This window comes from Mercenaria mercenaria, chromosome 7, assembly GCF_021730395.1.
Source record: "Mercenaria mercenaria strain notata chromosome 7, MADL_Memer_1, whole genome shotgun sequence".
Taxonomy (NCBI): Eukaryota; Metazoa; Mollusca; class Bivalvia; order Venerida; family Veneridae; genus Mercenaria; species Mercenaria mercenaria.
This window is the reverse complement of record NC_069367.1, coordinates 42,456,728-42,473,361: the sequence shown is the minus strand read 5'-3', so window position 1 is coordinate 42,473,361 and position 16,634 is coordinate 42,456,728. Positions and strand designations below refer to the sequence as shown.

The 16,634-nt window shown below is 36.0% G+C and overlaps 1 protein-coding gene across 5 annotated transcripts in view; it reads right to left on the bottom strand.

Moving 5' to 3' along the window:
- LOC123554311 (inactive ubiquitin carboxyl-terminal hydrolase MINDY-4B-like) overlaps window positions 1-16,634 on the bottom strand; it is a 36,501-nt gene that overhangs the window by 16,755 nt on the left and 3,112 nt on the right. For 3 of the 5 annotated variants that reach the window (XM_045344371.2, XM_045344373.2, XM_045344372.2), the window contains exons 2-8: window positions 16,261-16,422; window positions 15,038-15,193; window positions 8,772-8,886; window positions 5,617-5,705; window positions 4,641-4,760; window positions 4,140-4,234; window positions 320-485 (exon numbers count right to left, since the gene is read on the bottom strand). In XM_045344371.2, the coding sequence (XP_045200306.2) occupies window positions 320-485; window positions 4,140-4,234; window positions 4,641-4,760; window positions 5,617-5,705; window positions 8,772-8,886; window positions 15,038-15,193; window positions 16,261-16,374 (855 nt within the window). In that variant the 5' untranslated portion in view covers window positions 16,375-16,422. Of the gene's footprint in view, window positions 1-319; window positions 486-4,139; window positions 4,235-4,640; window positions 4,761-5,616; window positions 5,706-8,771; window positions 8,887-14,635; window positions 14,666-15,037; window positions 15,194-16,260; window positions 16,423-16,634 lie in introns of all 5 variants that reach the window. The other 2 variants (XM_045344374.2, XM_045344375.2) reach the window with 2 other exon arrangements.

The following is a 16,634-nucleotide window of genomic DNA, read 5'->3' as shown; positions in this document are numbered from 1 at the left end:
TCATGAAGATCTTGTGAAATATATGGCCTCTAGAGAGGTCACAAGGTTTTTCTATTTTTAGACCTACTGACCTAGTTTTTGATGGCACGTGACCCAGTTTCGAACTTGACCTAGATATCATCAAGATGAACATTCTGACCAATTTTCATAAAGATTCCATGAAAAATGTGACCTCTAGAGTGGTCACAAGCAAAAGTTTACGGACGGACGCACGCACGCACGGACGGACGACGGACGACGGACACCGCGCGATCACAAAAGCTCACCTTGTCACTTTGTGACAGGTGAGCTAAAAATAAGATTAACAGAACTAATTTACTTTTTCTGTGACACCATCCACCCTATACTGATAGTCTGTATCAAAGAATGCTGTATCTTGCTGCAAACATACACAGCATCTAGCATTATTCCCAGCCTGCCACAATACTTCACATATAGCACCACTCAATGCCTTCCTCCTCTCAAAGTCTGATGGCTGTAAGGCACTAAATAAATAGAGAGAATAAAATTAGAAAGATTTAAGTGAAGTTATTTCCGTATTCACATACCAAACCACTCATAGCCTTTCTTCTTGTACATAAGGCAGTACTATGGTTATGATTCTACAAATATTTCGACATAGAGGATATACCAGTAATTATAAATATGTTCATCACCACAAAGCTGGCCATGAGTCTTAACCAGCAAGTAACACTACCAAATGCCTAAGTTCTCTGCAAAAAATCTGTTATCATTGAAATAATAATGTTATTGGGGTTTCTTCAGTCACACATCACAATGACTGTGACAATCCTTAACAAGGACCATCTACAAATACAAGAGGTTATTAAACAACATTATTTATGACACAGAGATCCACGAAAGGGGTTATGTTTAGTACCAAGATTTATACAGAACATCCAATCTTACTCCCAACAATTTCATACAACTATTTCTAAAACGGGGTTATAGCAATTGCACTCTTTGTAAACTGTGATAAAATGCTTTCTTTTATGATTGCTGCTTGTGTATACCAGATTGGTAAGTGACCAAATATCATTATTTTCTTTCAATTATCTTCATTTTATTCTGTTTTTGAATTGAATTTCATTCTTACCACAAAACAACTTGCTGAGAGATCATTTTTTCAAGGAGGTTTGGTTGAAATTCAAGCAGTTTTTTTTCAAATCCAAGTTTCTTTTCAGGGTTTTAGTCATTTTCAAGGATTTCCAAAAACTAGCATGAAATTCAAGGACTTTTCAAGCTCTGTGTGAATCCTTTAGTACACATTTGGTACCGAAGTAAGATAAAAAAAAAGAAATATTTACTAGTGTAAGAATAGTGTAATATTTTGTCAAGCTACATATCATTTCTTAGTTCTAGTTTAATAATCATTGGGTGTTACTCCAAAGTCAGTCTCTGAATTGCAGCATTTGATTGGTTGTTGCTGAGCATAAACCTGAAACTGACCAATGACAAGGCTGCATTCTCAGACTGGCCCCTGTATTTAGTTGCAGAACATGTCATAAATTTTATTTTAAAACAAGAGTTGTCCGTAAGACAGCGCGCTCCACTATTCGGCGCTTTGACAGTAAAATGAATACTGTGAAATCATTAATATTCATGGGGGACTAATTTTCATGGATTTCATGGTTGAGTCAATCCACGAAATTTAATCCCAACGAACAAGTAAAATTCCCATTCATTTTATGTTCAAAAGTTGAAATCCAGGAATTCATATCAGCACGAAATTGCCGTTTTGACCAAAACCACGAAATTTCATGCCCATGAAATTTAATGATGTCTCAATAAGAGACCTCTACTTTTAAAAGGAAGATATACCAAGGGGCATAATTCTGTCAAGAACACAAATTAGAGTTATTGGGATTGTTACCACACAGTCATGCAGATGATGATGGTAAAGATATATTTTGAGTTTCAAGTCATTATCTTATATAGTACCAAAGTTATTTCCAGAAAATGAAGTTTGAAAAAAAATTTAAATATGAAAGGGGCATAATTTGGTCAAAAATACAAATCAGAGTTATGGGGATTGTTACCACACATGCAGATGATGATGTTCAAGATACATTTTTTAAAAGTTTCAAGTCTTTATCTTATACTGTACTAAAGTTATATCCAGAAAGCGAAGATTAAAATTCGATAGTAACCACACATGCAGATGATGATTATAAAGAAATATTTTTTATTTCAAGTCATTATCTTTTAAAGTACCAAAGATATGTCTATAAACAAAGCTTTCGAAAATATTTAACATGAAAATAATTCCAAGTATAACAACTTTGTGACCTTGATCTTGGGTATAATGGGCCCATCCCCTGCACATACTTTGTTTGTATGCTGGACAATGTTTATGTGAACTTACAGTAAGATAAAAGCAATAGTAACAAAGATATGACAGAAAAGCAAAGGTTGCCGAAAAACTTTAACCTTAAAAAGAACCAAAGTATAACACCTAGGTGACCTTGACCTTGGGTATAATGGGCTCAGTCCCTACACATACTTTGTTTGTATACTGGACAGTATTTATGTGAAGTTACAGTAAGATATAAGCAATAGTAACAAAGATATGACAGAAAAACAAAGGTTGCCGAAAAACTTTAACCTTACAAACAAGAGCCATGTTAGACATGGCCAATCCTCCCGCCGGGCATATTATAACTGAAGGCTAAAGTTCCTGCCAAGTTAGTGTCTGAAAGTATTCATTTTGGGGAAAGCTTTGAAGAACTGTTTAGTTGTGGTCCGCATCAGGGGTTTTAAAGATGTGGAAGAAAGAATAAGTCAGTGGTGAGGTGGTTTACTGCTAAATCTTATTAATTTTCATGAACAGTATAGCTATGATGTTTTTCTATATGGCTACTGTAAAAAGAAGGAATGGAAAGCTAACAGGGAACAAGAGTGCCAGAATGTCACAATATATTCCCGTCACAGCAAATTTCTTTACTCTAGCAGCTGTATTTGCAAATGGAATTTTAATTTTGTGGTTGTTTAGTAATCATTGTAAGTTTTTGTTTTTCTAAGTCCACAAGAAAACTCCTTACCAGGTAGAGATATCTTAAAATACACCTAAAATTGTAAAGTAACATCCATGTTGTACCACAGAAAAGTGGTCTTGTTTTTTCCCTACGGTCAATTATAAAAATGTTACAATATAAGTTATTTATAGTAACAACTAAGGGAAGTTAATCTTAAACAAACAAAAAATTTATAAGTCCACACAAAAATCTTTAATCTCTACCAGGTAGAGATTGGTCAAAATACACCTCAAAATTGGATGTAGCATGCATGTTGTACTACAGGAAAGTGGTTTCGATTTTTCCCTACGACTAGTAATGAAAAAGTTACAATAAAAGCTATTTAAAGTAAAAACAAAGGGAAGTAATTCTAAAGAAGGGAACTGCGCATGACACTTCGTCTCATGATGGTGTATAATTGTGCCAAGTTACATCAAAATCCCTCCATGCATGAAGAAGAAATGCTTCGGACAAAGTCATTCTTGTATCTGACCTTTGGCCTCTAAGTGTGACCTTGACCTTAGACCTAGGGACCTGGTTCTTGCGCATGACACTCCGCCTCGTGGTGGTGAACATTTGTGCCAAGATATATCAAAATCCCTCCATGCATGAAAAAGATATGCTCCGGACAATTTTTTTTAAAAGAAAATATGATAAAGGGGAATAACTCAAAAAATAGGCAAGGTAGAGTTATTGTCCTTGCACACTGCACTTCCTCCCAACGTGTTCTATCAGTGTATGAAGTTTGAAGAAAATCCCTCCAGTACTTTTGGAGTTATGCTCCGGACAAAGATCGTTGCGGACACACGGACGGACGGACGGAGAGCATTTCTAATATCCCCTTCGCCTTTGGCGGGGGGATAAATAACCTAAGTATAACACCTTGGTGACCTTGACCTTATGTATAATGGGCCCAGCCCCTGCACATACTTTGTTTGTATGCTGGACAATGTTTATGTGAAGTAACAGTAAGATATATGCAATAGTAACAAAGATATGACAAAAAAACAAAGGTTGCCGAAAAACTTTAACCAAGAAAGGTCACGCCGACGACGACACCGACGCCTACGCCGGGGCGAGTAGAATAGCCCCCATATTCTCCGAATGGTGGAGTTAAAAACTTACTGTTTGGATGCAAGACTAGAGGAATACTGTTTCCCAAATAGTAGATGTTTCATCAAGTAACCTTGGAAACAAAGAATCAATGCCCTTGATCCGCACTGTAAATAGATTTAACAAAATAAAAGAAATGAGATGTAGTTCAGACATTTTTTGCTGATAATTTACAGTTAATGTACTTCAACAAATATCAGTATTATCAAGTTTTATTCTTTCTATTATATAAGCACATAAGCAAACTATCACTGTAAAAGAGGGGGAATAAATGCGTCAAGTATTAAAACAGAGTTTGCATCATGCACATTATCTGCATTTGCAGTCGTTGCCATCTATCAATATATTTTCATAGTTCTTTTCAGTAGTTACTCAGTTATGACAATGTAAAATAAAATATATAAAGAGGAGATAAATCAATAATAATTAATATCAATGTCTGAGTTATATACATACTGCATTTCAAAGATCTTATTGATAATAGGATATATTAAAAAAAAATCCAACTGTTACCCTAGATGTTTGAAATCCATATGGGTATTTTGTAGAGGAATCTTGAAAAACTAGGGCTGATTTCCTCCATTCTCTACTGAAAGAATGCACTGTTGTTCCTACAGTTATTTTTCTCAATTGCTGAAAATAAAAACATGTAACATGTTAAAACATCTTGTTATACAAGATCTGGGTTACAGGCATGGCCCGAAACAATTATTAGCCCTTCAATTTTGTAAATATTTTAATTACGTAATTTTAAGTAACAACTAGTATCCACATAGTTTGGGCCATATTGCAACTTTCTAATCTTTATAGTATGAGGGAGACCCTAGGTATTATCCTTAGGGCATTATTCCAAGTGGAATGGAAGCATTAACCTTCTGCTAATTCCTCATATGGCATTGGTGATTTGCAAATGATTTTAGGCCAGTAACTTTAAGCACTTTCCTACAGAGGTCCCTTATACATAGTATGATATGGTTTTTGAAAAACAGCTCAAGTACTCAATCGTAAATCAGCAAAATTAACGAATCTACAAATCACATCTTATTTATCGATTTAAGTTTTGAACTTACAAGTCTAAAAGGAGTTACAATAAAAAAAGTAAGTGATCTTTATTTAGAGGTTAAGGTACAAGCACTCTTCAAAAGGAAGCTTCAGTCCCTTTGAGAGAGATAGTCTTTACACTTGAAATACCAAAATTGTTACATAATTTATTATAGTCATTTAAGGTTGATAGCAAAACATGATCAACAACTTATATTAATCACTCTTGACGGCTCTAGGATGTAAGAAAAGACAAGCCAATTTTACATTTTAATGTTCAGTACAAAGCACAAGAGCTACTTGTACCATTTTGCTACGTCTATGGTATGATATGGCAAGGGAGAGAACCCTTGACTTCCTCATCTCAAAGCTGATGCTCTTATCACTATGTATAAATGCAGCTTCAAAATACCATAGCAATTAAAAAAGCACCAATGTTGATACTTACTATGGCTGTTTCCTTGGTTATGGGAGTACCACCTATCATTGATCTAGCTCGAGCAGACTTGGTCGCCACCTTGGGTATAATTACAGTGTCTGAAATTAACCATTTCTTATTATTGCAGGTGTAAGCAATTATGGTGTAGCATGACTGTTTGTTTTAAAACTGTATTACAAAATAAATGAACATTTTCTGAAACAAATTTCTGATATTGTTGTTTTTATATAAAAAAAAAGACATAATATTTTACAAAAAAACATGGTATTAACTGCTCTACCTATAAATAAAATTTACTGAAGTATGAGTTTAAAGTCACAACCACACAATATAGGTCATATGGAGACTTTCCAGGCCCCAGTAGCCTCTCTGGACATTTTCTCAGGCAATTAAGGGCTTCCATCTTGGTAGAACCATCAACCTTTCCTAAGCCAGCAGGATGATTTCCACACATTAGATCTAAAGTGAGGCTCAAACTCACAGTGGTTGTGATTTAAGTGATCTAAGAACACAAGCTTACCACTGAGCCAAAGTTGCCCCTAAAAATAATTAAGTTTTTTTTAAACATTTGAGTTAGTGCAGCCCATTATAAAAATGGAAGTTTCTGGGGAAATTTGACAGTGGTTAAATGAACATGAATTGCACAGTCAGTGTCACGGTGCAGTACAATGTGTTATATCATGTGCTATACCTAAGTTACTAGACTACTGTGCTTTAACCACAGGGGCATGTGCACAGTTGCCTGTATCAAACTGTTTTTGATACCAGCCCATGTGAGTTGGAACATTTAATTCTCAGCTTCTAAGCTTACCGCTGGTACCCAATTGATTAAAATGTTAATATTGACCTTGCATAATGTTAATTAAATCATAGAAGTTATATAAACACCAGGGTAGGGACTAACAATGCAGGGTAATGACTACATTATGCAGGGATGTTTTCTCTTACAATGGTTCCAACTTGCTGAAATAATGTGTCGTAATGGATGAAATTGTACAAATGTTTTGATTTCATTCCATTCCAAATTGAACTAATGGTAAATATTAGTCAAATATGACATTATGCAACAAATACACAATTATGAATGCTAAATACAGGTTGCACAGGTAATATAATTATTGAAAGCAACTTGACACTAAAACTTCTGTGACTGTGTAACAGAAACAATTCATTTCAAATGAAAACATTTCTATTTTTTGTAACATGCTTTAATACCCCTTACCCCACAGAATTTCTGAAATAGAGTGGTCCATCATTCAATCTGGGCAATACCATTTGTTATTCAAAGGGGTGTTCACTGAAAATTTTGTAACTGAATAGCAAACAATGCAGACCATGATCAGACTGCATGGATGTGCAGGCTGATCTTGGTCTGTACAGTGGTCGCAAAGGCAGAATAACTCGCAGCCGGCAGGCTAAAGGTTAAAAAAAGATAATTTTTACCATTTTGTGTCAACTTAAAGGCCCAAAACTGAATGATACATCTGTGACTTTTTAAATGCATGATTATTTTTCAGGTATCTATTTTGTACTGAAATATTACACTAAGTGAGCATTTCCATACTGCTTTATTTTATCTTAAAGACCCTCAAGGTTTTTCCTGTTGTTTGAAATGTGCTGTTGAAAAGTGTAAATACAGCGGATACTATATAACTGTAACAAAATCCAGAAGTTCCCATTTTCTCCCTTTTACAGGTTTAATATTGTAAACAAACAAAATGTATGCAGCCAAAACTTTCAAAAAGAGTAAAGTTAACAAATATTTCTGTGACAATATACTTCAGAAAACTCTTAAAATAAATAATTTCACTCCAGTGTAATGAAAATTTAATTACAAGAGGGTCATGATGACCCTGGATCGCTCACCTGAGTAATATGAGCTACATGTTTCAAATGTCAAACTGATGATAAAATATAACGAAAGTCAGTAGGTCACATTCATGGTCAATGAAATTCAGTTTTACGATTGGTGTGCAAAACTACATGTATGTCATCAAAATTTCAATGCTGTATCTTAAAAAACAAGAAAACAGTAAGTCAAGGTCACAGTCAAGTGACATCATATTACTTGGGGTCATCAGGTAATTATAATTAAACAGTCTTGAAAATAGGATCAAATGATTTTTTAAGTATTTTTTCCTATATAACTCATATAATAACTAAGTGACCCCAGGGCGGGGCCTCTTTTAACCCCTGGGGCATAATTTGAACAATTTTGGTAGAGGACTACAAGACAATGCATCATACCAAATATCAAAAGCCTAGGTCGTATGGTTTGAGACAAGAAGATTTTTAAAGGTTTTTCCTAAATAAGTCTATATAAAACTTGGGACCCCCAGGGCAGGGCCTCTTTTCACCCCAGAGGTACACTTTGAACATTTTGGTTGTGAACCATATGACAATGTTACAAACTAAATATCAAAGGTCTAAGTGTTGTGGTTTGAGACAAGAAGATTTTTAAACTTTTTTTCCTATATAAGTCTATGTAAAACTTGGGACCCCCGGGGCAGGGCCATATTTGACCCTAGGGGGATAATTTGAACAATCTTGGTAGAGGACTACTAGATGATACTACATACTAAATATCAAAGCCCTAGGCCTTGTGGTTTTGTACAAGAAGATTTTCAAAGTTTTCCCTATATAAGTCTATATAAACCATGCGACCCCCGGGGCGGGGCCATATTTGACCCTAGGGGGTTAATTTGAACAATTTTGGTAGAGGACCACTAGATGATGCTACACACCAGATATCAAAGCCCTAGGCCCTGTTGGATTGGACAAGAAGATTTTTAAAGTTTTTCCTTTCGGTTGCCATGGCAACCAGAGTTCTGCATGGGATTCAATTCTTTGAACAATTTTGAAAGGGGGCCACCCAAGGATCATTCCTAAGAAGTTTGGTGTAATTCAGTCCAGTGGTTTTCAAGAAGATTTTTTTAGAAAATGTTGACGGACGGACGACACACGACAGACTACGGACACTGAGCGGTCACAAAAGCTCACCATGAGCCTTTGGCTCAGGTGAGCTAAAAAAACTGCAAGACAACAACTTGAGTTACTATCGAACTTAAGTATGTATCTGCATTTAAACATCTTTAAACAGTACGATATTCCCAATGATGAACATAAACCTTGGGATTTAAACATGGTTTTTGTGCTGTACCTACCTCTGGAAGTCAATGAATACTGCTCTGAAGGATCCATGTAGAAAGTCTTCACACGTTGAGTCATGTGTGGGGCAACAGGTGGCGGTCGACGAGTATCATTAATAGTAACTTTCCGCTATAAAAAGAAAACAAACTTTAATTAGTTTCAAATATTTTTGTTTGGTTCAAATTCACAATGACACAACTATAAATCAAATGACAATTTTCCAGCTTTTCATGGCGAAGACAGATGCAAGGTACCAGGCTGAGGCTCCGACCATTATTTCAGGCACATTAGTAGATACCTTGGTAGAAACATCGGCCTTTCTCAAGCCTGGCAGCTAAATTAATTTATCAATTTTCTTTCGCTTTAATCATTTGATTAATATCCATTTTTCTCTTTTTAATAATAAAAGCAATAATCTAAACAAACTAAAATTTTTTAAAATAAAAATTACATCGAATTAAATCTTTCATTCTACAAAAATAACTTTATATACACTTATATATTCAAGTGATGATTTAGGAAGACCTCCTTGTGTCATTTATCATTGAAACTTAAAAATACACTGCAAAGAAAAAATTTGTTATAATCTTTCCAAATGAACGTTTCAGGGTGACTATCTTCTTGAATTACTAGTTGTGAGTAACCAGTTCTAAGCGGCTATAAACCCAGCAATTTTAAGAAATGATTTTGAGTGAATTACAATGGTTTCACACAGAATATTCATTGCAATTTTTATATACTGCAAGACTAAATTTAAATAATAACAGAACATGGTTTCTGCTTTGCGAGTGGCAAGGAAATGAACTCGAGTACAGTTAAAGCAAGGTAATAATAAACAAAACGACTTAGTTAGACTTTGTTAGTTTCTAAATTATGCATATTATCCACATCATACTCTAGTCAACTGCCTGGAGGAAAGAAGGAGCCAACTGGTGTCATACCAGGATATTCGGTCAAAATCCCAGCAGGCTTCCAACAATGTGACCTCTGGACCACAGTTTCCCTTATTGTAACTCTCCATTTCTCAAAAACTTCAGTGATCAGAACAAAAGGTGTCAAAATGCTTAACCAACAGAATGCGAATTGGAAAGGCCACACTCTGTCTAGGCAACAGCGGGTATTTTTGGAAACAAGCTCTATAGTAGGGTAGGATGTTACTTTTTATACCTTCTTTGAAGAAGAGCTGAACCCTACTAACCTTGCTCCAATGCAAGGTTGACTGGCTCCCAGCTTTCAATGGTGATGCAGAATAAGAAGGACAAAAACATTTTCATTTTTTGACTGAACTGGTTAGTTCAATTCTTTATATTTGGGAAAAATTACATTAGCATGACAGCCTTATACCATCTGAAAACAAACACTCATTATGGGTTCATTTGACACCCATACTGGCATTGCATTTCCAAAAATAGAAAAGAAGCTTATTTAAGCTTTGATCTGTTTTACAATCACTGGTAAATACTGAAGCTTTTCTTTTCAGTATAATTATATAAACATAAAGATTTATTACTGAAAGCCATGTTAATCTTTAGTCCAATTATCTGATCTATATATAAAATAGTAGACCACTTGAAAATTTGAGGACTACACCAGAAATTATTGTCAAATTACAGCACAGTCAAGTGCATGTGTCAAGTCCTTAACTTAAGTTTCAAGTGTACAATTGTAATCTACAAATTATGGCACAAATTATAAAACTTAGCTTTAATGGAGCATATATCAAACCACTGAAATACTATGAAGTTTGTCTTTTATCTCGAGTTTTATTATATACCAACATATTTTCATATAAGTGTTACCTAAATTTGAAACAATTACAGGTTTAGATAATAAAAAAGATATGTCACAAGTCAGTGACAAATGCTTCAAAAATGACCTTGACCTCAGTGGTAGAGATCTACCTTTGCCAAAGTTACACCTTCTTATGCTTAACAGAAATCCTTTGAATCATTTAGATATTGGTTAAGATACAAAGGTGTGCGGTGACTGCAGTAGACTCGTTCAGTTGTTTGACAATTGTTGCAATCCAAGTGCGAGTGTTGACTAAATTTTGTTAATACCCATGTTTGAGATTGCCCAAAGGCTCGGTCAGACCAGTGTTGTTTATCTGAATGAGAACCTGCTGACATTTGTATTAATGGCTTCCATTGGCTGAATAATTACACATGGAATCATCAGTTATACCACAACATCAATTACAGTAGAAATGGTCAAACAATCAAAGTATGACAAAGTGTTTCAGACAGACAGAGAGACAAATAACCAAAAAGCAGTGACATTTAGGTGCCTTTGGTGGCAAAAAAAACAACTAAAAATCTTTGCAAGATTTAACATGTGATGATAAAACAAAGAGTGCTTCAACACATGTCAAATGCAGTCGATAAAACGTGATGAGAGGTAGATTTGTGCTGCAGAGCAAAACAATTAAACTGGTGTCCGGATTGTTAAAGTTAGTGAAAAATAATACAGAAATGAAATATTTAAAATCTACAAAGAGCATTACAATGTCATATTAACAATTCACTTAAAGCTGACATAATAAAGGGATGAAGGGAGTTAATTCAACAGTATGGTAAAATACAAGAGGATTTACAACCGTAAACTTACTACATCCACAGGGGCTGTATTCTGAAAGTCATTTAATATTATTGTAACACCTTTTAACTAGAAATTGCTTTTGTAAAAAAGCACATGTCTCCCTCAATGCAAAGTCCTATAGGCAAGTGGTTCTCAAGTTATTTTCCAGAAATGATTTACATGACCAGGCCCCTGTGACCTTGACCTTTAATAGACTGACCCCAAAATCAATAGGGGTCATCTACTCTGCATGTTCAATCATCCTACGAAGTTTCAACATTCTGGGTCAAGTGGTTCTCAAGTTATTGATCGGAAATTGTTTTCCATGTTCAGGCTCCTGAGACCTTTAACAGAGTGACCGCAAAGTCCATAGGGGTAATCTACTCTGCATGTTCAATCATCCTATGAAGTTTCAACATTCTGGATCAAGAGGTTCTCAAGTTATTGACTGGAACTGGTTATCAATGTTCAGGCCCCTGTGACCTTGACCTTTAACGGAGTGAACCCAAAAACAATAGGGGTAATTAACTGTGCATGAACAATCATCCTATGAAGTTTCAACATTCTGGGTCAAGAGGTTCTCAAGTTATTGATTGGAAACGGTTTTCCATGTTCAGGCCCCTGTGACCTTGACCTTTAACAGAGTGACCCCAAAATCGTTAGGTGTCATCTACTCTGCATGTCCAATCATCCGAATAAGTTTCAACACTCTGGGTCAAGTGGTTCTCAAGTTACTGACCGGAAATGGTTTTCAATGTTCAGGCCCCCCGAGACCTTGACCTTTAACGGAGTGACCCCAAAATCGTTAGGGGTCATCTACTGTGCATGTACAATCATCCTATGAAGTTTCAACATTCTGGGTCAAGTGGTACTCAAGTTATTGATCGGAAATGGTTTTCAATGTTCAGGCCCCTGTGACCTTGACCTTTAACGGAGTGACCCCAAAATCAATAGGGGTCATCTACTTTGCATGTACAATCATCCTATGAAGTTTCAACATTCTGGGTCAAGTGGTTCTCTAGTTATTGATCAGAAATGGTTTTCAATGTTCAGGCCCCTGTGACCTTGACCTTTGACAGAGTGACCCCAAAATCAATAGGGGCCATCTACTTTGCATGTACAATCATCCTATGAAGTTTCAACATTCTGGGTCGAGTGGTTCTCTAGTTATTGATCGGAAATGGTTTTCAATGTTCAGGCCCCTGTGACCTTGACCTTTGACGGAGTGACCCAAAAATCAATAGGGGTCATCTACTCTTCATGACCAATCACCTTATGAAGTTTCAACATTCTGGGTCAAGTGGTTTTGTAGTTATTGATCGGAAATGGTTTTCAATGTTCAGGCCCCTGTGACCTTGACCTTTGACGGAGTGACCCCAAAATCAATAGGGGTCATCTACTCTTCATGATCAATCATCCTATGAAGTTTCAACATTCTGGGTCAAGTGGTTCTCTAGTTATTGATCGGAAATGGTTTTCAATGTTCAGGCCCCTGTGACCTTGACCTTTGATGGAGTGACCCCAAAAACAGTAGGGGTCGTCTACTCCAGCAGCCCTACAACCCTATGAAGTTTGAAGCTTCTTGGTCAAATGGTTCTCCAGTTATTGCTCGGAAATGAAGTGTGACGTACGGACGGCCTGACGGACAGGGCAAAAACAATATGTCTCCCCCAGAGTGGGGGGAGACATAATTATGTATTCTAACATGACCAGCAAATAACCTACAATCATACATTTAGCGCAAAATCTATCTCCGGTTATTCTGCAATAACCAATGCGCGTGCAGTGAAATCATCCGATCCAGGTGCGTAGCACGGTCGTAAAAAGTAGTTACCATTTTTTTCTAACAATGTTGATACTAGTATGTTGTATTAGAATCGAAATAAAAAGTGCCCAAGTGTGATTTATCGTAGAATAACCCAAGTTTTTCGTTGTTATGCGAAACAATATACCACTAAGGCCTACGGCCTTTGTGATATATTCTTAGGCATAAGAACTCAAAACATTTATTCTACGATAAACCTTGTTTGGGAACTTATTATTTCTTAAATAAATAAGGGCTGTTGGAGGACTGCAGTGCTCAACAATTCATTCAAAAGCCTTGTCTTCAAGAAAGTTAAAACAATGAAATCATAGACATAAACAAATATAAAAAGGGCAACAATATTGAAACATTAAACTTTAATCTCTTATGATGCTTAATTGGATAACAGATACATTTGATTGCATAGTTTACAAAAACTTATCAGGATGCGGATGCCGACCAACAGGTAATTAATCCATGCAACACATGTGTACTGATGTCCAGCATTAATCAAGTATCAGGATGTCCACCTTTGTAATTCAGACATGACCTACCAGGTAAAATAACTAGATAACACCATCTACTGGGGAAAAAAGTAAAAGTTAGATGAGAAATTATTCAAGAGATAAATGAGCCGCGCCATGAGAAAACCGCACAGTCTGGTCAGGATCCATGCTGTTCGCTTTCAAAGCCTACTGCAATTAGAGAAACTGTTAGTGAACAGCATGGATCCTGACCAGACTGCGCGGATGCACAGGCTGGTCTAGATCCATGCTGGTTGCAAACACACTTTGGTTTTCTCATGGCGCGGCCCAAATATAAAGATACAAAAGGTACATCTAAAGCTACGAAAATCTACTTCTAATTAGGGGCGGGCGGGGGATGTAGGGGGATGTAACAAAGGCAAAGTGATAGATATTTCTAGAGCACCACTTCTTTAGAAAATTTAGAACACATTTTTTTTATAAAAGTATCTACTTCTAACTATAAATGAATGTCAAAAAGGGGATCGAAGGTGAGGAGAACAGTCCTTTGCCAAAATGAGGAACAAAGCACCACTTCTTCAGAAAAATTTAGAATACATTTTTTATATTAGATATATATATATGAGCCGCACCATGAGAAAACCAACACAGTGTATTTGCGACCAGCATCGATCCATCCGCGCAATCTGGTCAGGATTCATGCCGTTTGCTAACAGGTTCTCTAATTGCAATAGGATTTGAAATTGCAATAGGCTTTGAAAGCGAACAGTGGATGCACAGGCTGGTCTGGATCCATGCTGGTCGCAAATGCACTATGCTGGTTTTCTCATGGTGTGGCTCATATATTTCTTGGCCTATTCAAACATGGAAGAAAATATGGAAGAACATTAGTAGACTGCTAGCATACTATCTACTATATTCTATTCAGATCCAATAAAAAAACTAGAGAAAAAGATGGGGAAAACAATATGCATTTTATATATGACAACTACTCTACAAAGCTACCACTTACACGACCATGTTGTGCAATTCTGACAGGTTTCTGAAACACAATGTCAACCATACTAAGAAATGTTAACAGTGCAGCATACAAAATAATTTAGAATTATTTCAAAAGCAAGTTATACCCTTGTCAGAATCAATCACTGTATATAAATGGTGAATAAACTGAACATAGATGATCCACTTGCCCTAAGCATGTTTGTATCACAACAACTCAATGTGAATTGCATAGTAACTATAATAATTCCTGTTCAGCCATTTTAAAGTGCCAGTTAGGTGATATCAAATATTCATTTGCCAACAGGTCTCTGAAATTTGTGCATTATTATCCCCCATCCACTTGTGTATAAAAACCGAAAACCAAACTAATAGCTCCCCTATCCTCCATAATAAATTCTGTGCAAAGAATAACCTTTCCTTCTTCCAATTTAAGTTTCATATCCTCTCTCTGTCTTATATGCCAGCCTTTAATACTGGCAAATATTATATCAACAATCTCTCTCTCATACTGGGTCTCCTGGGTACTATCATAGATTGCCTGGGCTTCTACAACTGATACCAACAAATCCTGGAAACAGCCACATTTTATCCATGTCACACATATTCACATTTTTTTTCCATCCCAGTATGGTCCCCCATATGAAAATTTTTGTTTGTTTGTTTGTTTGGATTTAACGTTGCACCGACTTTCCAGCTTTAATGGTGGAAGAAGACCCCAGGTGCCCCTCCGTGCATTATTTCATCACGAGCGGGCACCTGGGTAGAACCACCGACCTTCCGTAAGCCAGCTGGATGGCTTCCTCCCATGAAGAATTCAACGCCCCGAGTGAGGCTCAACCCACATCGATGAACTCAGCGACCTTAACCACTCGGCCACGGAGGCCCCCCCCATATGAAAAACATTTAAAACATGGTACATATTTGTATCTGATACAGTTCTCAAGAAAAATGCACCTTGTTTTGTTACATGTATATAACATCAGAATGATGTAGTTTTTGCATATACATTGTAAGCTGACAACAATATCTATACATGTATTAGCATCAAAATGTACTGTACTAATCAAAATTAATTTTTGTGCACCATTTATCAAATAACCACAAACAGTTTTGTGACAACAATACAAAATAACCTTTTGGGAATCCATTTGCAGAAAGCTAAAACAGAACTTGACAATAATTCAATAAACAAACAAACATCATGAATTCAAAAGACACCTTCCAGTGACAAATTTCTTTTAAAAACTTATAGCTGTCTGCTGTCCAAATTAAATGCAACATGATATTAACCTTACATGTCGTATTTGTTGTAATGTGAACATGTAGTGTTTAATTAACACAGAGTGCAATTAAATCCGCATCAACTGCTTCAATGCTATTGTTACAGTAATCATTATTATGTCTTCTTTTCATGAATTCACAAACAAATTCTTTGAAACATATAACTACTATAAAGGCCTCTATGACGTAACTAAGAGTGTAATTTTCAGTTTTTTGGCCTTTAATTTTTAAACCTAAAGTTGATCAAAATGACTACAAAAACAATACCTGGATATGATATCTTAAATATAAACTATATTAAACAGAAATTTGGATTCAAAGTTCTGTGACAAAACAAAAGTCTTCAATAATTACCCCGAGATTAACTCCTGTTCCTCCATTGAAGATCTTTAGCAGCCGATCAAGATTCTCCCGATCTGTACCGGTTGAGGTTGGCTCCTCTTGTATAGCAGTGTCTGTTTCTGCCATTGTACACCTTTGACTGAATACCAGTATTTGAATTTAACTTTGCATTTTCTGAAAGGAAAATCAAAACAATTCATAGAGATAAGAGACAACTGCTTTAGTTAAAATTTCTCTGAATTTACATTAAGTAATCTACATAGACTTAAATAAAGGATATACCAGGTGGTAACAATGTTAGCTGTCAAAAGTGAACAAAGTTTCCCTGATGTATGAAACTGGGCAGTGTAATCATGATAAAAATGGCATTCCCTATGACATGTCTT